Source organism: Pogona vitticeps, chromosome 5 (assembly GCF_051106095.1).
Source record: "Pogona vitticeps strain Pit_001003342236 chromosome 5, PviZW2.1, whole genome shotgun sequence".
Lineage (NCBI taxonomy): Eukaryota > Metazoa > Chordata > Lepidosauria > Squamata > Agamidae > Pogona > Pogona vitticeps.
This window is the reverse complement of record NC_135787.1, coordinates 167,349,557-167,374,107: the sequence shown is the minus strand read 5'-3', so window position 1 is coordinate 167,374,107 and position 24,551 is coordinate 167,349,557. Positions and strand designations below refer to the sequence as shown.

The following is a 24,551-nucleotide window of genomic DNA, read 5'->3' as shown; positions in this document are numbered from 1 at the left end:
TAAACTTGTCTTGAGAGCCTTAGGGACAAGAACAGTTGAGTAGAAAGTCTTGGAATCCCATTTAACAATGAACATATAGATTCCTAGTTTTATTTGACCAGATTGTTTTATGATTATATAAGGCAGGGTGAGTAACAGTATTAGTTAAGAGGGGAAACTCCCAAAATAAAGATAGAAGAACAGGTTGATGGTCTCTTTCAGAATGAGAGCCAATCATAAAGTTCACAAGTTGAGAAACAAGTCAGAGGACATTAAAATTTAATCTACCACACTCATACCCCTAGATGATAGAAAGGTCAGTTCACCGGAATAAGTGCTAATTCTAGATCCATAGAGAATTCCCAAATTATAACTACAACAGAGGTTGACCATATGATGTGCTGCCTGATTGATTGTTGGGTTGTTAGATGTCCTAGAATCCAAAAAGGGAGGTGGTATTAAAGCATCGGAGCTCCACATCATATGAGCAGATAGAGCATCGTTGCTGGAGCCCAATCTGGCATTAAAATCACCTGCTAAAACAAGTGAGCGATTAGAGAGTCAATGTAATTCTTCAGGTCTGACCATGTGGTGGATAATGAAGAACTGGTTAGGGCAGGAGGGATATAGAGATTAACCAAGATCAGTTGTCCCATAGGGCACTTAGCTGTAAAGGCCTGAAGCTGCAGAAATGTGACACTAAGTGCAGGCTTAACCAGACAACATAAGCCTGCCTCCAACCAGCCTTTTGTACTAGTTCTGAAAGGAGGTAAGGTGTAAGAATTAAAGCCTGAAAGAACAATTTCTTTAGTTGACCAGATCTCTTGGAGAAATATTGTATCAAAGGTTTTTAGATAGTTAATAAAATCTAATTCATGTTTCCTCTACCAACCAGCAATGTTCCAAGACATACGTTTACAAGGAAAGAGAGGGGGACAAAGTATTTATGGGGTGGGGGATAGTCAGTCATTGGAATCAGGCACAATGGAGTCAAACAGTGGCTCCACACAAGTGGAACCATTAGGAGGAGGTTTTGATAGTAGTGGGGTCAAAGGCTTTGCAAGAACTTTGAGTGTTGATGGAGTTGGCATCAGTATGTCGGGAGGTTGGATGTTATAGCCCTCGTCAGCGCAGCTGGATTCAGTTTTTTCCAAATTTGCCTTTGAGTTAGTAGGCTCAAAATCCAAGGGAAGGTTAAATTGTCTGCCAGTATCAGTTAATAGAAGGTCATTATTAAGGTTAGGACTGTTGACCATACCATTGGAAGGCTCAGGAACTTGGATAATATTTTTAGTTTCCGAATCAGGGAAAGTAGACTTTGCCAAATCTGATGGTGCATTGAGTTGAATCTCATGAGGGATTGCATACTTCAGCACTGCCTTTCTCAACCCAAAACCTTCCAGATGTGTTGGACTGCAACTCTCATAATCCTCAGGCAGTTGTGCTATTATATAGCAAGGCAAATTATACTAAATATAAGCTATTTCTAGATGTTGTAATCAATAGACTGAGAACATATTGATAATTGTACTTTAAAATGGAGCAGTGCCACTTTGTGTTGGATGAAAGGTACTACACCTCATGTGCAACGGTTTTTTTCCCCATTTCAAAAGCTCTCCGGCCTACTGGCATACACAGTATAATTTAAGTCTTGCTTTTAATATTTGCTAGAATGATGTATGAGCTGCTCAGTTTATTGAAAAATCTAATGTCCATCTCCCATAGAGTAAAGCTAAAGATTCAAATTAATCTCAGGAGGCTTCACTCCTGGGACTGAACCACTTTATATGATGAAACATTTTGCACAGGAAACATCCCCATCAGAATTGGACACTTCTCTGACAAACGATGTCAACGGTTTGTAGAGATCACGTTAGGAGCCTTATGAGAAAAGGTCAGAAATCACAGACCAGAATTCAATTAAATCTTTACACTTGTGTAAGTATATTAGCACAACTCAGTGTTGAACAGCCTTCTTAACACGAGATGCCCAGAATAGTATTCTGCATTCTAGGTTCCCTCTAACCAAGCAGAGTAGTACTATTCCAAGTAGTACTATTACTATTTTGACACTCTACTTTGGTTGATGCAGCCTAGAGTAGACCTTTGGTCTAGATGGGCAGGGTAGAAGTCTAATAAAATATAATAAAATATAATAGAATTGCAAGAGCACCAAGAATTTTTGGCCACCAAAGGACATTGTTGACTCATTTTAGCTTGCGGTTTGCTAAAAGCTTCACATCATTTCTACATGTATTAGATTACCAATCCTATATTTGTATGACTTTAGAACTTTGTGGTTTTTTTCCCCATTTTATCCACAAAATTGATGGGCGTTCCTCTACTCATTCATTCAAGCCATCTATAAAAACACCACCACATACCAAGTAAGAATCCTGCAACACCCCATGTCACTTATCTCCAGTATGATGAGTAGCATTCTTAGCATACAGCCCATCAACCAGCTATAAACCCACCTAACCAGTAGCATTGTCTAGTCTGCACTTTACTAGCTTGGCCACAAGAATATAAAGTGGACTTATCTAAAAGTACTAAAATATACATTCCATCCACAGTATTCCGTTCTTCTACTAAACTTGTAACTCTTATTTTAAAAAGGGGGTGGGTGGGGGGGAGAGAGATAAATTTAGGCTAGTATGATTTGTAACATCTAGAACCTTTTCCGGTTCAAAATGAGTAATTACCCAAATTGCCATCTTCCCTCCTTTTGAACATGGGGACATTTCCTTAATAACTCGCTTTGTCTCCAAGAATTCTCAGACAGACAGAGGCTCTGAGATTGCACCTGCAAGTTCCTTTGGGGCAGTTCATCTGCACCTGGAAACCTGGATTCAAAGTAGCTAGATGTTCTGTACTGAATTTTCATCTACCTTTGGCTGAAGCCCTCTCACTGCATCATTGACTCTGCTTTTACCACAATGAAAACTGTTTTCCTTTCAGCAGACGACAACAGGCAAAGTATGTGTTGTATTCCATCTTCTCCTGTCACTCATTAGCACTTCCCATTCTTCCTATTCTGTGTTCTTCCTCTGTGCCTAGTTAAAAAGTGGTTTGTTGGGGTTTTTTTGTTTTGTTTTTAATGCTATTTTAAATTCACCTTGCAGATCTGAACACATTCTGAAGTTTGGCCCTCCTGTTAGTCTCCCTGCAAATGTTGTCTAGTCATGGGCTACTCATTTGAACTCTTCCTTGGTGATTTGCTCTTTCTCCCATGCCCCTTCAAAATCTCAGATCTTTATGCAGATACCTTCGCATATTTTGGTGCCTCCTACTTCTTTCTCATAGGAATTGTTTGCAATTGTGTACTGCAGTATCCCATAGTTAGGGAACTCCCATCCATGTCAGATTCCCCTCTCCTTGAGTATATCACCCAGTCCTTTCTTAAAACGTATTGAAATCAGCCTTCATAAAGTCTAGAGTGTGTTCTACTACCATCAGTTCTCTCTTTCCAGCATAATGAATCCTGAAATGGCCCATCTGACCTTGCAATTATTTTATTACAAGGTACAAACTCTTCCAGCTTTCTATGATGTTTCCATCACATATAGAGGAATCACTGCTTGTGAGCAACATTTATAGAACAGTAGCTAGGCACTACAAGAAGATTCTTATCAGCCCTTCCCAGTATCTATCTCAGTTCTACATACGTTAAGCAGAGCCATCCAGTTCTTTAGTGCTAAATAAGCAGGCAATCTACCTTGTAATGGCAACTCCCCTATTGCACATGATACGTAAGCACACACAGAAGACTGTAGCACATGGATAATCTTTATTGTTAGAGGAGCACCTGTAATCCATTATTGACTGTAGTGGAGACATAGCTGAGGCACATGCTAAGGCACTTATTATATAAAAAATCGGCAAATTTGTTTGTGACAGCAATTGGGCAGGAGATTCCCAGAGTGAAGGCAGCAACCATAAAGTGTAGAAGATTCTTATTTTAATTTGTCACTTGCTCAGAACTCTAAATGCAGCATATACAGTATGGTTAAGTATACAGGTAAATCCAGCAACCAGTGTACAGTGTAGAAAAGTAAAGACTATCTATATAACCGCAGTCCCCATAGAAAGGCAGTGATAAAGACCTTTATTTTTCTTAATTACAAGAGATACAAAGGCCTTCAACATATAATCTGTGCAGATTAAAAGTATTTTTTCTTCTTTAATATACTCTTAAGTCACTGTGCAGAATAACTAAACCCATCCCCTGATTATAGAACTAGAGGCTTGGACGTTACAACAAAGAAGCACTTCCTTGCCTACACTCCATTCCAACCCAATAGATCCCGTGTGTAACCATTAAATATATTTGGTCCCAAATAGATTCTGCAACAAGCACAGAGGAAAGCTTTCCTGCTTCCTTGACTTGTCACTAACCACTGGTCCACATTATCTTAGACACTAAAACAGACACCATTGCACTTCAGATCTGCCGAGACATTATCCACAAGGAAAAAGAAACTTGCAAAAATTCTCCTACAAGATGTTCCTCCCCTTTCATCCATCCATCCCCAAGACTGGTGTCTAACACTTGGGGGGTCATGCTGGGGATCCTTGTTTTTCCTGTTCATCATGGCTCCCAAACTGGCTAAGTGAGCAGACTGAAGAGTAAAGTGTGAGGTCACTGAACATGATTGCCAAAAGCAAACAAGAGGAAGGGGAAAGGGTGAAGGGTGATCCCTGCATCTATCACAAACTCCTTATTGGAAGAAAATAACTGATTTACAGCAACAAGAAATAGTCTCTCCCTCATCCCACCCACCCATTTGCCAAACTACAAAATTTCACTGGCAGCCATGGCAAGGACAATACATGCTGCAGGCAGCTGTGGCTCCCAGATCAAATCAGACGGCAGACTCTTTGGCATTGGAGACAAAAGAGTTTAGAAACTGGGAGCAACAACACTAACGTCTGATGGCTCCAAATATTCCAGGGAACATTCTGACAGATGTGCTTCACTTTCCCTGGCCGAAGGGTTTGCAGAAGTCCACTGGACAAAGGGAGAGTGTGTCACTCCATCGTGTGTGACCTGGATCCAAGAAGCAGCTCTATTCAGTAGCTTTGGCATCACCACCATCTGTCTTGCCATCCACTTCCTCATCAGATACTTCGCCTGTGCCCTTCCTGGCAATCCTGCGGGGCACAACAAATGGCATATCCCCACGCCTGTTGGAGAGAACAGAACAGGTGATAGGCTGTGTACCTTCATCTCTAAAGGGAAGAATATCACCTTTGGGACATGTACACACTCAGGCAGTGGGTGTCACAGGAAGGCAAGATTACAAGAGTATCCACCTTACCTGAGCTTGCTCTTCAGGGAGCTGACCTCTCGGTTCATGGCATCAGCAGTTTCAGTGACATCCTCCAACTCCCGCTGTAGCTTTCTGCGAGCTGCATTGGCTCGCTGTGCCTCTTCTTCTGCCTCTTCTAGTTGGCGTTTCAGCTGCTTCAAGCGTGCATTCACCTTGTCTGCCTGCAGAGCACAGAAAGGAGTCACTATCCCCACTCTATGAATACAATAATTTACAATCCTTAATCTGCAATACACAAACTCCTTTGCTTCTTAAAGTCTAGCATCCACAACAGGGATAAAGTTTACAGTGTCCCTGTAAAGTTTATGCCATTCAGCAGTGTTTCCCACCTCTTTCCCTCCTTGTATAGCAATCTGAGCCAATATGAAAAATGTGAATATTTCAGCACCAAGCTAGAGCTTTTCCACTACCACTGTTCCTGATTTGTGACATTTCTTTCCAGAGGGTAGAAATTTATTCAGGCAAAGACTTTTGCTGCCCTGAGTGAAAAGGGTGGAGAACTCTATAAAGAGTAACACTGTCAACAGCCTAACTGCTTCAACAGATGGACCTTTGGTGGGACTGCAGCAAATGATCTCCCGCCTGCTCAGATTATCAAGCAAAATCCTTCAGCATGGCACATACCTGGTCTTTGTACTGTTCAGCATTACGCCTCTCATCCTCCACTTGCAGGACAACATCCTTCAGCTTCTTCTCTGTACGTCGCACCTGCTTGCTAGCAGCCTGCCGCTCTCTGTGAAAAAAGTTGTTCAATTATATTGAAAAAAGAATGCTAAAATAGCCAAGGGTTGCATCTGGAGACATTCCTTTATCCCATGCAGAAGAGACAAATTACAGAAGTGAAGTGGCAAAAGTAAAATACCACCAGTTTGATAGATAAGAAAATGTTTTGAAACTAAGGCCATGCAGCAAGGGAATCCATATGCAATTAGGACTGAGGCAAACAGAAAATAGGTCACTACATAGTTACCCTGTGGGCGCTGTCCTGAGCTGACTGTTTGCCAAAGTCAGTTTTCTCCATTACATGGAACTAGTTTATGCTGATGAAATTTAGCAGGTTTTATATCAATGACGATTTGTGTGGCCCATACACAACCTTTCAAAAGTGACTGTTTTAGGGACTGGGTCCTGAATGCATCAGTGGTAATTTCATTGTTCTGCCTTCAATTAGTACCTGTTCTAAAGGTATCACCTCTAAACAAGAGATACAGTAGGTATTCTATAGAAGGGTCTGGATAAGAGTAGAAAAATCACAGAAACCCTAAAATTTCAGAATGCATGCATTTTGCATTCCTTCTACCACTTGCATTTTGACTCTTGTACTGCCCACAGTAGCCTTCATAACAAAGAATTAAATATCAAACAAAACCCCAAGAGCCCTCCTTGCAGCCCTTCCCAAACTCACCCTTGAGTTATAGGCAATTATTGCCTAGAACCTGTTGGTGCCTGTACATCAAAAAGAATGAATGAATGCTTGGAACACCTACTTTGTCTCAGCATCCAGCTGTTCTTCCAGCTGCGCTATCTTTGCCTCCAAAGCAGTGATACTAGACTTATATTTAGACTTCACAGCAGCCTCCATCTCCTGAAGCTTGGCTTTAAGTTCCTTGTTCTGACGCTCAGCTTGCTGGCGAGCATTTTCATTTTTCTGGGCATTACTACGCTCTGCATTCAGGTCGGTATTTATCTGGTCAATCTGGGGGAAAAAGAACAGTAAGTGGGTCAATTCCTGTTTTGAAAAATTCCTTTTCCCTTCAGTTCACACCCCTCCATATGACAGATGGGCAATCTCAGGCTCTTGGAGCAAATCTGCCCCTACTGGGGTCCCAATCCATCTCTCTAGGTTCCCTAAAAGATCAAGATAACCAAATAGAAGAACATTACTAGCCTACCCTGCTGGCATTACCTCACTACTGAAAATCTGTAATATTTCTAACAAAGAAGAAAATAGGAGTCAACATATATTAACTATTGTGTCTCTATGTGCCCAGTGTAAGAGCCACTCTGTTATTCAGATTCATTCCAATAGCCTATCAAACTTAATACTGAAGTAAGAAAGGACTTCTAAGCTCTGCTGCCCACATTTCATAGCTGGAGATGCCAAAGATTAAATGTGGGAACTTGTAAATGTGAAGTGCATCCTCTTATCACATGGGTATGTCTGGAATTTGAACCCAAGCATCTCCTGCACTTCAAATAGGAACTGTGGGTCTGGAGTTACCAGGCAGTTGACAGAATGATATGGCAGAGAGCTGAAAGCCTTTGATAAAGAGGAACCAATAGCAATTGCTATGAACTATTGTCTGAGAGGTTTCTCAACAGGAACTGTCTGCTGAAACACAAACAAGTACCTGAAGATTCGCTTTCTTGAGGCGATCATTCACCAGTTCTGTATTGCTCTGCTCTTCCTCCAGTTCTTCCTCCAGCTGAGCTATCCGAGCCTCCAAGCGCCGCTTCTCCTCTAAGGCCAGAGCTCTGGGAAACAAACCAAGTAAGAACATACACTTTTATGAGAACACTCACTACTTTTGATCTTACAAATGTGCAGTGGTTATAAGGGGTGCTCCGGGCACCACACAATTTAAGAGCATTAACATTGCAGAACAACCTTTCCATGACAGCCTCTTTCCACAACATTTCTCCTCCATGAATACTACTCACCCTTTTCCACTACTGTTGGCAATCTCATCAGCCAACTCGTCCCTCTCCTGCTGAGCCTGGCGCTTGGCACGTTCAGCAGCTGCAAGTTCCTGAAAGCAAAACAAGATGAACACAGATGATGGGTCAAACTGAGCCTATAGACACGAGAAAAGTCATACTGGAGGAAGTACAGGATGAAAAATTAAGAGCCGGCAGTATGTCTCAGAACAGGAAGCTTTTCTACTCCCAGAAACTTAAAGTGGCAAATATATTGTGGGCACAGAACACTTGAACATCATAATAAACACAACATGCTAATCAGAAAATACTATGAAGCACAAAGAGATAAAACCTGTAGGTACAGGCATTAGTCAAGTGAAAGCAGGATTCTGATGAACAAAGAGTTAAAATACAATCTGTGGTTGGAGACAATGAAATTGAAGTTTCAGAGAGAGGAAAGGTCTCTAAGCTGACCCTAAGATCAGCTGTACAGTAAGAAAGCTGAGAGACCCACAAAGGGAGAGGCAAGAGATGGTTTGAATGTAGCAAATCATATGATTTCTCACTCATTCCAGAAACCATTCAAATGGATTTCAGTATTGAACTACTGAAATTCCAAGGTCTCCCCAGTATTCTGTTCCATCCCCTTGAAAGTAACATCCTGCTTTCCCTATATCTATACAGCTGACTTCAGTACCAACTAAGATGTTCTTCTGGAATTAGGTTACCTCTTGCATTTGAATCATCTCTGCCTCCATGCTCTTCAACTTCTTTTCATTCTCTTTGGCTTGTACCAAAATTTCTTCTCTAGAGGCACGTGTGTCATCCAGCTCTCGCATGCAATCTTTCATTTGGGCCTAAAAAATGCAAAGACAATTCTATGAGTATGTGAAGTTGTCTCATACATCGTTAGCCCCATCCATCTACCAAGTCTCATTAAGTTTAATCCTACTGGCAGCAGCTCTCCAAGGTGTCTTCTCCAGCTCTGCTATATGAAGGTGCCAAGGATCAAACCTGAGAACGTCAGCATAGAGAGCACTACATCTAAACATCACATATCCATAATATCAGATCTTATATCAAATGATGAAAACCCAACTGAAGCTTCAGGTAACCAACTTTCTTGGTCCGAATAGATTTTCTGCACAACAATTGATCTTCACCAGTAGTGGGAAAAGTACAGGCTGCATATGGGCTCCTTGGGGCATTTTTGCAGCTTCTAGTATCTGCAATTTCAGAACACTACAATAAAAATAGGAGAGGAGCTAGAAAAAAACAAACTCCTCCTAGCAGTTTTTTGCTCCTGGACCTTTGATGGTCCTCTGAGACTCCCTCGAACCATTGTTGTTTAGTCATTTAGCCATGTCCAGTTCTTTATGACCCATGGACCAGAGCACGCCAGGCCCTGCTGTCTTCCACTGCCTCCCGGAGTTGGGTCAGATTCATGTTCTTAGCTTCGATGACACTGTCCAACCATCTCATCTTCCGTCAATGCACACCTACATAGTTTCTGTTTGATTTTTCTTTTAATGGCCATTTCAGCTATTTCTAGGACTGGTTCAGCCCATGGGGGGGGAGTTTAATTTTGCCCACAAGTCCTAACACCTTGCCCACTCGAGATCTACATGAAACTTGTGTGTTGAAATTCATTTTCTTCTTGCGGGATACTGCTTGGGCGCTACCAGTAAAGAAAAACAGAACTTCACCTGCAACTTCCGGAGCTGTTTGATGGCCTCATCACGATTCTTATTCGCAGAGTCTATATGGGCTTCCAGATCCTTTAGATCCATTTCCAACTTCTTTCTCGCTGCCACAGCTATAGAGCGTTGCTTTCTCTCATCTTCCAGTTCCACTTCCATTTCTCGCACCTGTATGAAGCCAAAGTGTATAACCTTAAGTTCAATGCTGTCTCCCTATCCTTGAGGCAAACAGGAAAGAAAGAGGGGGAAAGGGAAATGCAAACCTGCTGTATTACCATTTAGTTTGGGTTACTCAATTTAGGAACCTCCATGATAAAAAAAATTGTCTGAGAAGATACCCGGTGCATTACAGGCGCTTTCGAGATTTCTGAAAGTTTACCTGTCTCGTCAGCTGCTTTCTCTTTTCTTCATTCTGTTCATCACGAGCCAGCAGGTCCCGCTCAAATTGTGCCTTCATGGCTTGCTGGTTCACTTCCAGGCGCAATTTGGCATCCTCTGTTGCCTGAAGCTCATCCTCCAGTTCTTCCAGCTGCGTCTTCATCTCTTCCACCTGCTGCTCCAGAGCCCGTTTTGACTTCTCCAACTCATGAACCTGCCACACAAAAAAGAAACCCAGTTTCTTCCATGACAGTAAAGCCACTCTTTCATTGTTCAGCAGATGAGATACTGTTTGGGTAAATATTAAAAAGACAAACACTTAAAAATACAAAAAGCGTGCTGCTCATTCAAGCTCAAACAAGCTCATTCATACAGGAATGGGAAGTCACTTATCTCCAACTCACTACTCACTTCATCAGTCCTTCTACTCATCTGGACAGATCACTTTTGCAAGAGTTCTTGCTAGAAACTAACCTGTGTCAGACTCCTGACTCAGCCAATTTAACCATTCAGAAATGAAAACTTGTTACGTTTTCTAGATAGATGTTTTGGATATCGCTTTAACAGGAAATAACACAGCACAAGCCAGCTCTACTAAATGCTGGCAAAGCCATCATTCCTTAAGAAAGAAAGATGTCTTAGAAATGCTATGTTCTGATTGTTTTCAAGCTGCACGATCTCACTGTGGGACAACAGATTCATGAATTTGTGCCTCTCTGTCATAATTAAATGAAGTGCCTATATTTTGTGCCCAATATGGGCTATTTGAATAATGCTACAAGACTAGGATTCAAGAGATCTGGGTTCAAATCTCCACTCAGCCATGGAAACTCACTATGGGATTAGCAATGACAAAACCACTTCTTAAATATCTTATTTACCCTATCAGAATTACTTTAAACTTATTTAAAATGTTTTTACTTCATTTCTCATTTTAAAAAGGACCCAAGGTGGCTTACATCATTAAAGGTGGATGTGACTTGACAGTACAAAGCAACAACAGCAATATGTGAAATAAAACATCCTTTTGCAAGCCTTCTCCTTTCGAAGGTCATTCCTAATTTCTTTTCTGATACCCTTCTTACGCCAGCCCATTAGATGTAGGATACCACTAACTTACACTCTTGCCAACATCATCCTTTGAACTCATCAGATCTTCCATCTCTGTCCGGAACTGCTTATTGAGACGCTCTAGCTCAGCCTTCTGTTCTATGGCTTCCTCAAGGGCTCTAGCCAAGGAGAGGGCTTTCGTTTCCTTCTCACGTGCTTCTGCTTCAGCACGATCCCGTTCTTCGGCATATTTTGCAGAGATTGTTTTCTCCTCTGCCAGAAGCTGAATAAGGAAAGTCAATGTTATTATAAGAATTCCAGGAAAGTCTTATCACCAAAACAGCCTAAACATCAAGCATGACCTCTGGGAACCCAACCTAGACACCAATTCAAGGTATGTGCTAGGCTGAAGATTTAATTTACAGTGGTGCCTCGCTTAACGATTGCCCCACATTATGATGAAATCACTGTACGATGATCTTTTTGCGATCGCAATTGCAATCGCAAAACGATGGTCTAAATGGGTTTTTTTTGCTTTGCGAAGATTGGTTCCCTGCTTCGAGAACCAATTCTTCGCATTACGACGATCAAAACAGCTGATCGTCGGGTTTTCAAACTGGCTGCCAGGTGCTTAAAATGGCTCCCCGCTGTGTTTAGGGATGGATTCCTCACTATACAGGCAGCGAAAATGGCCACCGCATGGAGGATCTTCGCTGGACAGTGCGCATTGGACGGGTTTCAATGCATTTCAATGCAGTTTTTAATTTCGTTTTACGATGTTTTCACTTAACGGTGATTTTCCTGGAATGGATTATCATCGTTAAGCGAGGCACCACTGTACTCCCTTTTGTGCTTTGAATACAGTGGCCTGAACCTGTTTACAGTAAACTAGAAGGGACAGACAAATCTGCTTACAAAGGGAAAGGAGATAAGAGTTGACAAATAATTGCAACTGAATATACCTGATCAAACTTCTTTTGTTTCTTCTCCAAGTTGGAGACAATTTGCCGCTGGTGATCTAAGTCCACAGCAAGATCATCTAATTCTTGCTGGAGTCTAGTCTTTGTCTTTTCCAGCTTGTCATAGGCAGCTGCCTTCTCCTCATAACGTTGGCTCATGGCCTCCAGATCTTTCTGAAGCTTCTTCTTTGCTTCTTCCACTGATTCCAGACAACCTACACTATCATCCATTTTCTTCTTCATTTCCGAAATCTGAGGTAGAGAGTAAGAAGAGGGGATGAGAGAAAAAGTTGTTCATTTCTTTAAAGTGGCTCACATAGAAGCAACTGCAGTTTTAACACTTTTGCGAGAAGAAGGGGGAGAACCATCAACGGATCCCCAAAACAGAACTGAAGAAAATGTGCATGGAATGAACCAAAGCAGAGAGTTCCATCTTGTGAATCCTGCCCAGGTGAAGCCAAGAATACTGAGATACAGTGATCAGATTCTGAAAACAATAGGAGAGTTCTGAGCACTGAACTTCCAGAGTTTCCAGGTCAACATTCTAACAGTCAGAGAAATCATTTTTGGTTAAGCAACTTTCATAAAATGTCTGTGAAGATTCTCAGTCATCCAGGTGAGGTTACCTGGAAGTTGAGTCATGGCAACTGGATTTTCTTTCTTGCTAGGCTGGAATGTTTCACTACTCATCCAAGTAGGTTCTTCAGACTGAGAAAAACTGAAGAAGCTACTTGGATGGGCAGCAAAACATTTCAGCCTAAAAAGAAAGGAGGTCTAGTTGCCATGACTCAACTTCTAGATAAGCTCACCTGGATAACTGAGAATCTTCACAGATATATTCCTACACATTTCATAAAAAGCTTTTCAGCTACCTCTATCATACTGGTATTCTCTACGAAAACTGTGCCATACAATGCAGCATGCCACAAAAATAAATGCAACTGCTTTGAAAACCTCGGTTTCAACAGAAGGCCCTGGTTTGTATGTAATGTCAAATGGTATGAAGATAAGCCACAGAATGCCTCAAAGTAATAAAATCATCACCTCCTCTCTTAAAATATGGCCACAAGAATACAGGAAGCTTTTGCCTCTTTAAAAAACAACAACACACTGTTCAATGCTGTGTCCAAACCCTAAACTGTGATCATTCTAACCGGCTGAAATAAGTAAGCTCTTGAACTTGTGATTTGTAAGATGGATCAGTTTGCTCAGTTCAGACAACATGGCAAGCTACGGTTAGTGTGAAACAGAGGTAGAAGCTTCTAAATGTCTTTTCAAAGCCATGCTAGAGAAAGAGGGAATGCAAAAGCCAAAGGCTTGTTCTTATAATGCTGAACTACCTGAAGCTGAAGAGCAGAGATCTGTTTTCCAAAGTTCCTCTTTGCCTCCTCCTCCTCTTCTAGCTGCTCTTTGAAGCTGTTCTTTTCATCTTCCATCTGTTTTAGCTTGGTGCTGAGGCTCAGTTTCTGACGTGTTTCTTCCTGAAGCAGCTCCTATAAAAACCACCACTGAATCATTTAGCATCTTATGATAAAGAATACATTAAACTTCACAAGTATTAGATGTGAAATACAAAGAATCCTGATCCATAGGCATGTCAATGGATGCAGTTGGACTCCATAGTTGACTTCTGTAGGTGGAAGAACAAGATGGGGTGTACAAACATATAGTATTTGGATCACCCATATGCCATTTGGAATGAATGGCCAATGGAAGCCAAATATCCAGTAGCTTTATAAGTATGTTTTCTTCTGGAAGCAAGGAGAAATGGAAATGTTAGATGCAAAGATACCTTGTTTTACTACCCTGTTTGGTTCATCACACAGATGCTCTTTGTATGAAATGCTGTTACGTTGCATTTGATAGCTGTCTATCAGAAAATGGGGACAGATCAGTACTGCAGCCATATTATGCTGTCAATATTCTGAGAGCATCTTCAACATGCACCGTTCTGTTCCCACTCTCAGTGTCCAACCTTAAAAAGAGGGGCTGTGTACTACTGTGGTGCATGGCTTGATACACTCTTGCCAAGGCTGAGAACAGAACCTGTCTCCACAACTGAACTCTGAAGAGCAGAGCTATTCCAAAGCTCTGGGAGACTGCCCTCCTTTGGGGAGCTAGAGTAATCACATGGTTGAGGCTGGCCACCATGATTAGTAAACAGTGCAGACCTCAGATCCTGCAGTCTATAACCCTTAGTCAACAATATGAATTTGTCACTACGAAGATAACAGGAGATACAGGGATGCTCTACAGGGCTGAGAATCAGTCAGTCAATGAGGAGAAATAACTTGGGCACCTCTGCCAATACTTTACCTGGGTGTCCTGCAGCTGTGACTCCAGGGTAGAGAAATCTTTGGCTAATTTAATTGACTTGCTATCAGACTGATTCAGAAGACCAGTGACATTGTCCAATTCAACCTAAAAGAGTAAAAGAGGCTTAACACAATTCTACACAGTAAAGCTTTGCCACCTAATCTGAAACTTCATCTTCTTAGAAAGGGAGAAAGGCCCCAAAATACATCTCTTTTTAGTTAAGCCTACTCTGCACTGCTATAGGAGTTTGTGGCATTTTGTTACCCACCAATTTCACCAGCCACTATTTCAGCTCTTGGAAAGCACTTGCTTAGGATGAGCTCTATCTTTTTCTTGGTATAAATCAAAGCAAGTGACAGTGGAATAATGCTCTGCACCTCAGAGGAACACTGTATCTTGTGGTTGCAGATCTCCTTTTCTCTCTAAGACAGAATAATAGCTAGAGAGGCAAGACCCAAAGGGAACACACTCAGAAACATTACCTGCAGTTTGTTAACTTTCTCAGCCAGCTCAGCTCGTACTCTCTCTCCTTCTGTAAATTTCACTTGTAGTTCCTGGAGCTGAGTTTCAACCCTCTTCCGCTTGTGCTCAGTGTCTCCTTTGGTCTGCAGGAGGACCTTCACCTCATTGGACAGTTCAGCCCGTTCACTTTCCAGAGCCTGCTTGGCTTTTTCAAGATTCACTTTTACCTGAAGATGACGAGAAGAAACTGGTCTAGAAATTGGTTTCTTACCACTCCAGAAATCTGACTTTCATAGCTTGCTATTAAAAATAAGATCCTAACACAAGAGTCAGATCAATGGGCTCAGCACCCAAACATTAACAGAACAATGAATCTGCACTGCCAACATTTCTACCATTTCACACAGAAAGGATAGCTACACCAAAAAGGGAAATGAAAAGAAGTCCTGTACTTACAAGTTATTACAAGGAAAAATAACCAACATTAAGCACCAATAGTCTTGCAGGCAGAAGGAAATCACCTGAATTAGCAGCTAACATAGCCAGTACGAGCACACCTCTAAAACCAAGCATTGCTCTTGTTACTGCACTACATGTCAGCTTCTGCCACATGTTAGAATGCTGCTTCTGGCCTCCAGTGCATTCAGCAATAGGAATGCAAAGCCATTAAGTGCATAATACATCAATATTGCTATCAAATTATCAGTGCAGAAACTGGAAGATAGTACTCTGCAGCAAAAAAAAAAAAAAAAAAAAAAAAAAAAAGCTTTTACCAGTGACATGAAACCTTTTCAGTATCTCACATACCCGTTTGGTCTGTTCCAACTGCTCTGCCAGCTCTTCTACAGCCTGGGCATGTTTCTGCCTCATCTCCTGGATCTGAGCCTCGTGGGCCTTTGCCTCATCATCAAGGGTCTTCTTGAGAAGAGTCACTTCTTGCTCACGTTTCGATCTGCCAGAAGGCCCAAATGCTTCTATTAGCTAGATACTGACAAAAAGTTTGTAAGGAACCAGAGATCTGAGCCTTGACATTCGAGCACCAACCTAGCTGAGTAGAAACTTGAGGGAAGGGTAGTACAGCATGCCATGCCATGCCATGGCAAAATAAGTTTTGGACAGAACCTGTTAGAAACCAGCAGAGCCTTCTAGTTTTTTCCATGACTTCAAGAGGCAGAGCTGATCTCAGAAGCGTTGTAGGCACAAAATTTTGTACTTACCTGAGTTCCTGCTGTGCTGCAGTTGAGTCAAGTGTGTCCTCTAGCTCTGTCTTCAGAGCCTCAAGTTCTTCACCCAGATCTCGCTTCTGCTTCTCAGCTTTATTCCTGGCAGCTCGCTCAGACTCCAGGTCCTCCTGGAGCTCTGTTAGCTGAGACTCCAGCTCACGGATCTTCTTCAGAGCCATATTCTTCTGAGCAGCCTCTTCTTCCACCCTGCCCAATTCAGAGACATGTCAGAGCAAAGTTCTATGGTTTCATAGATCAGAAATTGTCATCTGTCTAGAGGAAAATTACTTAGGTTGCCATCTTGTATGCACCTATCTGCGAGAAAATCCTAAGGAACTCAGATCCGAATAGGTAGGTACAGAACTGCAGTATAAGAGATGGTTAGTCTCAATAAGTGTTTTGAGAAGACAGTAATAATCCATGTTCGTATTAGCACAGCTGGATTCTACTTGAAATGCCTAGCCTCATTTTCATGCTCCAAAAACAGATTAGCAAGAGAGATGGGAAATAAAGGTTAAAATACAGAAGAGATTATAGTCTATATCAGAAGCCAACATTCTACCTTATTGTCACAATAACAAGGCCTTGCCATATTTGCAGCAAACAATATTTACATTGTAAATTATTTGGTGTAGTTCCTCAAAGAGTACTCACTCTAAAACCATGTAAGGAGACATTACACTTGCAGTTAAGAGGAGGAACACAGTACAATATTTTCCCAGGACGACATGTAGGACCTAGGCCTTACCGAGCCAAAGCAGCCTGCAGCTCCTCCTCTTTCTTGGCTAGCTGCATTTTGAGCTCTGCTATTTGAGCTTGGAGTTCCGCTATCTGGTCATGCAAATCTGTAGAGTCTCCTTCTAGCTTCCTGCGGGTCTTCTCCAACTCTTGCCGCTGTTTTTCTTCCCTGCGCAGGCGCTCTGCAAGAAAGAACAGAGGTAGATCAGTGGTGCATGTTGGTTCACACAGTTCTAATCAGCGTATCATGTGAAGAGTTGAGAGTGCTAGTACCTAGTATCTAGACATTGCAACAGCGATGGGCTACTATGGCACTTCCTGATCCAGGTACCCATTGTCAAAGACCAGAGTTGGCAGGGATACCCTTTGACCTCCTTAATATTCATTCATTCATCCATCTCCCACATTCATTTGCCACCCCCACTCTCCCAAGGCTGCCTAGCTAAAAGGAGGTACCTTATGGAGGTATCTCCATAAAATTCTGGAACACACAAAGGGGATTCTGAATACTAGGCTGAAACTGCTCACAAGCAGTTAAGCAATGCCCTTTATGACAGTGCTATAAGCAATGGCGCAAAGATGTACTGTATCTTTTTGAGGCTATAATAGCAACAGCACAAACCCAAGTATTCAGCCACTGCCGAATATATAAGAGCAGAAATATTCCCACAGCAAGAAGAAAAATGGAACCAGCTGTTCTTCGCCATTGGTCTGTTTCTGAAATTGCTTTTACTCAGAGCAAAGCTCAGCTGACAATATATATAACCTTCATCCAGCCCGCCACTCAATGGTTCCCTCAGACTGATCAATATCTCCCATACAAGCCTTCTACAGTTGCAGTGACATTAACCCCTTAGACTCTAAAGTCCAATGTGGTGAGATTTAACAGATCCTGTACACAATGAGAAATCCCAATGGATAAGAAAAGGTGGATTATGCCAAACCATCTGACATTCTTCTCCTACCTTCCAGCTCTGTTATCATAGCTTCATGCTTGTTCTTGAGTTTAGCTAAACTCTTTGACTTCTCTTCCTCCTCAGTTAGGTTGGTTGTGAATTCTGAAATCCTATCTTCCAATAATTTCTTCTCCTGCAAAATCCAGAAAACTTGTGCATTGGATAATGATTGACATCATTTCTAGCCATAAAGTATACTAGTCTCCTTCTTTGAGATCCTGTGATTATTTGCCAAACAAAAATTTGAAATGAAATTTATTAATTTTATTCTAGAATGTTCTTTACAATAAATGTTGCTGAAGTGTCACCAGGACTAAAAGTCACCAAAACACAGCAAAATAACCAATCAGGGTGCTTGCTTCCAAGAAACTGCAATTCATAACCTATGTGGTTCATTGTCAGCCACAGGAAACACATTTCCACAAGAAATTAATAAAAATAACTTAATTGCTCCTACCAGGCTTACTAAACAGGTCTTCCAAGAGTGCTATAAACATTTACAGGCCTCATCAAATATCACCAAGAGGCTTACAAAAAAAGACTAAATGCATATTAAAGTAGTCCAGGCATTGAAAGATAGTAAAAAAAAATTAAAACAAAGTTAATGTTGAAGCTTTGACACACTGCTGTTTCATTGTTTTCATAATGCCAAGTTCTAGTTTTAAAATTCATCAGAATAAGATCAAGCAAAAGGGCCCATTAAATATATCTCTACTTTTTCCACTAGGAGTCAATGTGCCCACATAATCTGAACCACCATCATCTGGATGTGCATATTAAAATAGCCATTCCTTTAAATTTAGTACTGTGGTATCAAGAGGTCAGATGTAGCCATAATTACTCCTCTCCTCCTGTAGATTTATTTATTTAAAATATTTTTATCCCGCCTTTCTCCTTAAAAAGGACCCAAGGCAGCTTACATCATTAAAAAAAAACAATTTTTAAAAGCTAAAAGCAGTAGGTATACAAATATTTAAAAAGAATTAAACAACGATTACATTGAAAACAGTAAATAAAATCAACACTAAAAGACATTTAAAACAACAGAGCACAATGTTCTTAATGATGTATGCAACCTAAGGAGAAGGAGCCAAGGACAACTCTATAGGCTTTTGGGCAGAAAGCTCTTACAGTATGTCTTCCAGCATAAAGCAAACTGCAAGGGTAAAATGCTGCTAATTAAGATGTTGACACATGTATTTTTTGGTAGCTGCATCAGTTACACACAAGTGCTGACTTCTTAACTAGTGGCTATTGGTTGCTGCAATTTATATTGCTTGACTTCTATTGCTCTAAGTACACAACTAGGCTCTGGGCATTCTTTGTATTTGAAGACCTATAAAGATGGCAATAATCACCTCAGCACAGAAACGGCACCACATTAAGATTAATTTCTCAAGGAATTATATATGAAGAAATTCTGCCTTGCAGCCCAAGAGTTTAGGTTTGAGTAAAATAAAGGATTCTAATTTTCTCCAGTCCTTGTGGAGAAACAGGTATTTCTTCAGAATGGGCTTGAATTGTCATGTCTTGTTACAGAACTCAGTATACCGCTATTGTGTTTTCCAACTAGACTATACCAAAACTTGTTTTCCAGACAAATAGCTTGATCAAGAAAAAAAGGTGGCTAATCTAGTTGAAGGTGCAAATCAAAGAAAAAAAAATCCATTTCCTAAATATTTGTATTCTGTCAATTATTTTAAAAATATGTCTACTCAGCCAAAATTACAGAATCAATTAGGAAGGGTCGACTGCTTCATGTAAAGCATGGTATTTACCGTAATCTCTGCAGCGTGACGCTACCATGCGCCTGCACAAGAGTAGGCAGTACAAAGTCTGTGGTCCCAGCATGTCCACAGACGTTCAGCATAACAGCATTAGAACTCCACATTTGCCACAGTGGCCAGCCCCCCACATCTTGTTTCAGAATAATTTCAGAGTTTTCCTTAGAGAGCTGTAATTGCCCTCTCAAACAAGGTGCACACTCCCCCTGCTTTGTTTTAATCAGAAATGCAGTTGAGATAAACCCAAAGTGAGGTTTATTTTCACTCCGAGTTGTTCTTATGCTGCTGGATTTCTGTACAGTAGGTGGGATATAGCATATTCATGAGAGCTGGTTGAAACTGGCCCTTAAACTGCTGATGTTGCCATCTCCTCCTTGCTGAATTCCTGCTGAAAAAGAAGCCAGCAGATAACAAAGAGTCCCTTTACCCACAGTGGAAGCTACGGGACCTATATACTCTTCTCTTCCATCAGAGAAGAAATTGCTTTCTGCCTTACCTTGGCAAATTTGGAGTTCTGATCTTCAAGAACCATCAGGTCTTCCTCTAGCTTTTTTAGCTTGGCTTCAGTGGTTACTTTTTCCAGCTGTAGCTTCTGCCTGGCACTTTCCTCTTCTTCCAATTGCTCTTCAAGCTCCTGAACACACACAAATACAAGGTATCCAGCAATCCGGTTAGAACGCAACAGTCGCCTAACTTTCTACTGTCATAAGGAAGCTATGTTTGAATTTTGGCAGTTCAGTAGTGTATAGAAGAGGAATAGCAAACACAGATTAAGGTGGCTTCTGCATTCCATTTACCTCAACCAAATTTTCCTCCCTCTTCTAAAGTTCCTACTGTCCCAATCCCTACACATTTACCCAACTGTATCTGTCCTGTAGTATATTGCATTGTAAGCACAACTTTGTTCTGCTCATTACCTGGATATTCTGGTGCATTTTCTTTTTCTCAGCTTGGAGCTGCTGGCACCGCTCCTCCTCTTCCTCCACTCTTGCCTCCAAATCATGGCATATGTCTTCCAGCTCCTGTTTTTTGTTGGTTAGGCGGACCCTGATCTCCTCCGCCTCAGCACAGAGCTCTATCTCTGCTTGCAACTGCTCTTGCAACTGCATCTTCTCTGCCATGAGCTGCACAAGACAAGAATGTATGTTTCAAGTTCCATTTGAAGCTTTATTGTCCTGTTAAAGATGCACTAGACAGCAATTTTATTCACACACTGGATGAATGTTAAAAGGCATAGATAATTCCATGTGGAAGTCTATATGAATGATAACATGTTATCAATGAATGTAATGAAAAGCATCTTGCAACTTCTGTATTTGCTGTTAGAAAGTTTAGATTCCAGCCTCAACTCAGGCGCCAAGTCCTATATACTCTTATCTGGAGGTCAGCTCCAAATTTACTTCTGAACAAGTAATGTATAAGATTGTGCTGCTAATCCTTTTAAGAAACCATTTATTTGTCCACAGCAAGTAAAACCTTCATGGACACATATGCTCCAAAGCAGAGACGCATAAACTGGGTCTGAGACTACAGGCTGCCCTCAAGGTAAGTGAAACACCATGAATCCCATGGAAACTGCTAGGGGATGGAGAATGGTGAGATGGGTAGGAGGGAGGAGGAGGGGAGAGAACACATATACGTATGCATTTTTGTGTGAGTCACCCTTTCCTCCAGCCAACACTGATACACTTTTCCAGGCTGGAAGGACTGTGCACCCTTATTTTGAGGTGTTCCACTCAGAAAGATTTAATGCATGCTGCAAATTGTCACCTAGTGGATTACTTTGATGCTTCCCAAAATACTGTTTCAAGTCAGCTTCAACTACAGTACTCTTCAGCTATGTAAAAGCATCGAAAAGCTGACCATCCTTTTCTCTGGTGGACAAGTCTCTACTCACCTGTGTCTGGAGCGCTTCCATTTCAACCACTCTGTTTTCAGCAGCCACCTGTTTTTCCTTCACTTTCATCAATTCTTCTTCCTTGGCCAGCATCTCCTCCTCTTGGCGGCTCACTTGCAGCAAAGGCTTCACCTGTGGCAAGTCAATTTTGGCAGCAAGTTACTCCACAAGGTCCTTTCAATTGGGCATGGATGGGGAGCGTATGCTTGTCCAGATTTTTTGGGCAACAGCTCCCATAATTTATTATTATTGGTAATGCTAACTGGGCCTCTCAGAGTCCAAACTGCCTCTGCTCCATCTCTTTTTTTTTTGGGGGGGGGGTTACATCCTTATGCTCAGCTTTCTCTTACTGTATCTTTCCCCAGCCAGTACCTTTGTAAAGAGTCTCCACCACTGCCAGTTGCGAAGCTTCAGGTAGGCAGCACAATTTCTTTGGAGTACCTTCATTGCCGTCAGCTGCTGCTGGCGCTTGGCAAAAGCTCTGTGATGGCAGCAGTGAAAGAGAGAGAAGGGCAATCAGAGAAGAATTACAGGCCTTGAAGCTTCTGAAGAATGACAAGCATGGGGGAGGCTCTGATGTGCTCCCTCCACCCCATAACATTACTTGTTTCCTACCCAAACTTTGTTCTCAATTTCTTTCCCTTGTTCTTTATCTCTCTGCATGTAAAAGTTCTGTCTCTATGTTTGTTCCACCAAATAGTCTGAATGACCCCCATCATGATTAATGCCATAACCTTCTCAAACCAACCTGATCTTTTCTTACTGGCTTCATGCCTTCTGTGCAGAAGAAATGGTACTTGTATTTCTGCCCAGTACAATTACAGTGTTATAACCCTTCATCTGCAGTAACTTCAACAAGAGTTTAAGCTTATAAATTGTTAATTGTGTGACAGCATTGCACTTTCATTTGAAACAGCTGCCTTGCCATGAGACAAGAGGATTTTGGCCAACTCAGCACCTTGATGCTCTGACCTTTCACCCTGCAAGCATCTTGCATTTTATATATAAACTATGATCCAGAGCAAAAGATAACATGTGATCTATCTGAAGTTCAGAATTCCACTTATTTTTTCCCATTCTAGCTAATGCAGAATGAATACATATTGCTTTTCACATACTTTCTAGCCAAATAGCCTCTACAGCATGCTTGGAATCCAATAATGACATCTGTGATTTTCAAGTCTCTTTCCTCTTCAAGGTGGGCAAGGACACCTGCTCGGAAAAACACTTTGCTCTGTCCAATTCGGTAAAGGTTTGGGTCCAGTTCTAAGGCTTTGATCTGAAAAGGTAAATAGCATATTTAAGACTGAAATAAATGTCTCAAGGTATCTTATGTTTGCAAACCCCTCCACATTTGCTTAAAGCCATGGGGGATATTAGGAAGAACAAATAAAATCTATGAGATACTGAAGACATCACATGGCAAGACAAACATACATTCAGGATCCATCAGATCATTGTTATAGAGTTTTCCTATTTTATTATATTTTATTTATTTAAAATATTTTTATCTCACCTTTCTCCTTAAAGAACCCAAGGAGACTTAAATAATTAGAAAGACAATATGCAGAAACTAAAGACAGTGGGTATACAAATATTTAAAAGGATCAAAAAAATAATTTGACCCTGTTGAGGCCAACCTGTATAAACAGCACTCAAGGTTCATTTTTAAAACATGTGTATTCTGAAGTCTGCATTACTAGAGGTAATGAGGAAAAAATGTCCTAAATCATGCTCATGAAAAGGCAGAAATAACAGTCCATAGTGAAGGCAGATGCATACCAGTTCAATCTTGAAATTACAGCATGTTTCGAATAATATTCTGTATTGACAGAAGTGGTACATCGTCAATAAACTAGTACCCAACAGGTGTCATTAATAGAGTGTGATTTTCTGCAAGGCATCAAATGTTTCCCTAATTCAAGTTTACAGTGTATTCTGTCCAGTGAAGGACTGGATTTAGCCACTTCCTTTTGTTTCATGTTCTCAGCAGCTGGAACGTGAAACTTACCATCAACACACAGGCTTGCTTTCCATCCATGAACCCTTTTGGAATAGCATTTGGAGTCAGGATTTCATATCTAGAAAAATATCATTTTGTCACTACCTTGTACATCATTTTTATGACAGAAATTATAGGAATAGTCGAGTAATAGAAGTTTTTTTTTAAATTTTAGAATTATTTATAGCCAGTCTTTCAAACAACTAGTAGAAATCTGGAGTAAAGGGAGTACATTTGCTTGTTTCATCAAGAGTGTCATGGTTACAATCCTGTATCAGAACTGCTGTTATCAAAAAGAATATCAAAACCAGTCTTAATACATTGGATAGGGAGAGGAGAGGCAGGCAACTGGATGTTAAATGTGGTATTGCCTGTCAACTGAGACAAAAAACAAACTAACAAGAAAAGAATGTGATGAACATTCACCAGAAAAATCACTCTGACAGTGCATCTGTACCCTGCTAAGCCCTATACAGTATTCAAGTCACCTTATAAGGGAGCAGGCTGGACAGTTTGGTAAGTTCGGTTTGTGGTTGTGGAGCCAGAGGTTGGGTCCCCACTGTGCATCCCAGGAGATGAGCCAGCCTATGGAGCCTTGGACAAGCTGCAAAGACCCAGGATATCCCCAGAAGAAGGGAATGGTAAACTACTTCTCAGTGTTCTCTACCTTGAAAACCCTGAAAAGGGTCACCATATGTAAGAAATGGCTTGGCATCACACTTTTGGATACCCAGCATGGGGTAGAGAATAGAGCTATGGACTAAGACTCTGGAGGCCTGGGTGTGAATACTTGCTCAGCCATGGAAACTCACTGGGGGCATAGAATTGGTAAAGGTAAAGGTAAAGGTAAAGGTTCCCCTTGACAATTTTTGTCTAGTCGTGTTTGACTCTAGGGGGCGGTGCTCATCCCCGTTTCCAAGCCATAGAGCCAGCGTTTTTGTCCGAAGACAATCTTCCGTGGTCACATGGCCAGTGCGACTTAGACACGGAATGCTGTTACCTTCCCACAGAGGTGGTCCCTATTTATCTACTTGCATTTGCATGCTTTCGAACCGCTAGGTTGGCGCGAGCTGGGAGAAGTGACGGGAGCTCACTCCGTCGCGTGGATTCGATCTTACGACTGCTGGTCTTCTG

General features: G+C 41.4%; 1 protein-coding gene across 3 annotated transcripts in view; it reads right to left on the bottom strand.

Moving 5' to 3' along the window:
• Positions 1-3,750: 3,750 nt before the first annotated feature.
• MYH9 (myosin heavy chain 9) overlaps positions 3,751-24,551 on the bottom strand; it is an 86,001-nt gene continuing 65,200 nt past the window's right edge. For all 3 annotated transcript variants that reach the window (XM_020787689.3, XM_020787688.3, XM_020787690.3), the window contains exons 18-41: positions 23,427-23,496; positions 22,534-22,694; positions 21,788-21,896; positions 21,416-21,547; positions 20,436-20,642; positions 20,015-20,152; positions 17,744-17,867; positions 16,789-16,960; positions 16,035-16,247; positions 15,625-15,769; positions 14,838-15,044; positions 14,356-14,460; positions 13,380-13,532; positions 12,043-12,291; positions 11,151-11,363; positions 10,032-10,244; positions 9,659-9,820; positions 8,681-8,809; positions 7,974-8,062; positions 7,664-7,787; positions 6,800-7,008; positions 5,937-6,045; positions 5,301-5,473; positions 3,751-5,166 (exon numbers count right to left, since the gene is read on the bottom strand). In XM_020787689.3, the coding sequence (XP_020643348.3) occupies positions 5,049-5,166; positions 5,301-5,473; positions 5,937-6,045; positions 6,800-7,008; positions 7,664-7,787; positions 7,974-8,062; positions 8,681-8,809; positions 9,659-9,820; positions 10,032-10,244; positions 11,151-11,363; positions 12,043-12,291; positions 13,380-13,532; positions 14,356-14,460; positions 14,838-15,044; positions 15,625-15,769; positions 16,035-16,247; positions 16,789-16,960; positions 17,744-17,867; positions 20,015-20,152; positions 20,436-20,642; positions 21,416-21,547; positions 21,788-21,896; positions 22,534-22,694; positions 23,427-23,496 (3,724 nt within the window). In that variant the 3' untranslated portion in view covers positions 3,751-5,048. The remainder of the gene's footprint in view (positions 5,167-5,300; positions 5,474-5,936; positions 6,046-6,799; positions 7,009-7,663; positions 7,788-7,973; positions 8,063-8,680; positions 8,810-9,658; positions 9,821-10,031; positions 10,245-11,150; positions 11,364-12,042; positions 12,292-13,379; positions 13,533-14,355; positions 14,461-14,837; positions 15,045-15,624; positions 15,770-16,034; positions 16,248-16,788; positions 16,961-17,743; positions 17,868-20,014; positions 20,153-20,435; positions 20,643-21,415; positions 21,548-21,787; positions 21,897-22,533; positions 22,695-23,426; positions 23,497-24,551) is intronic.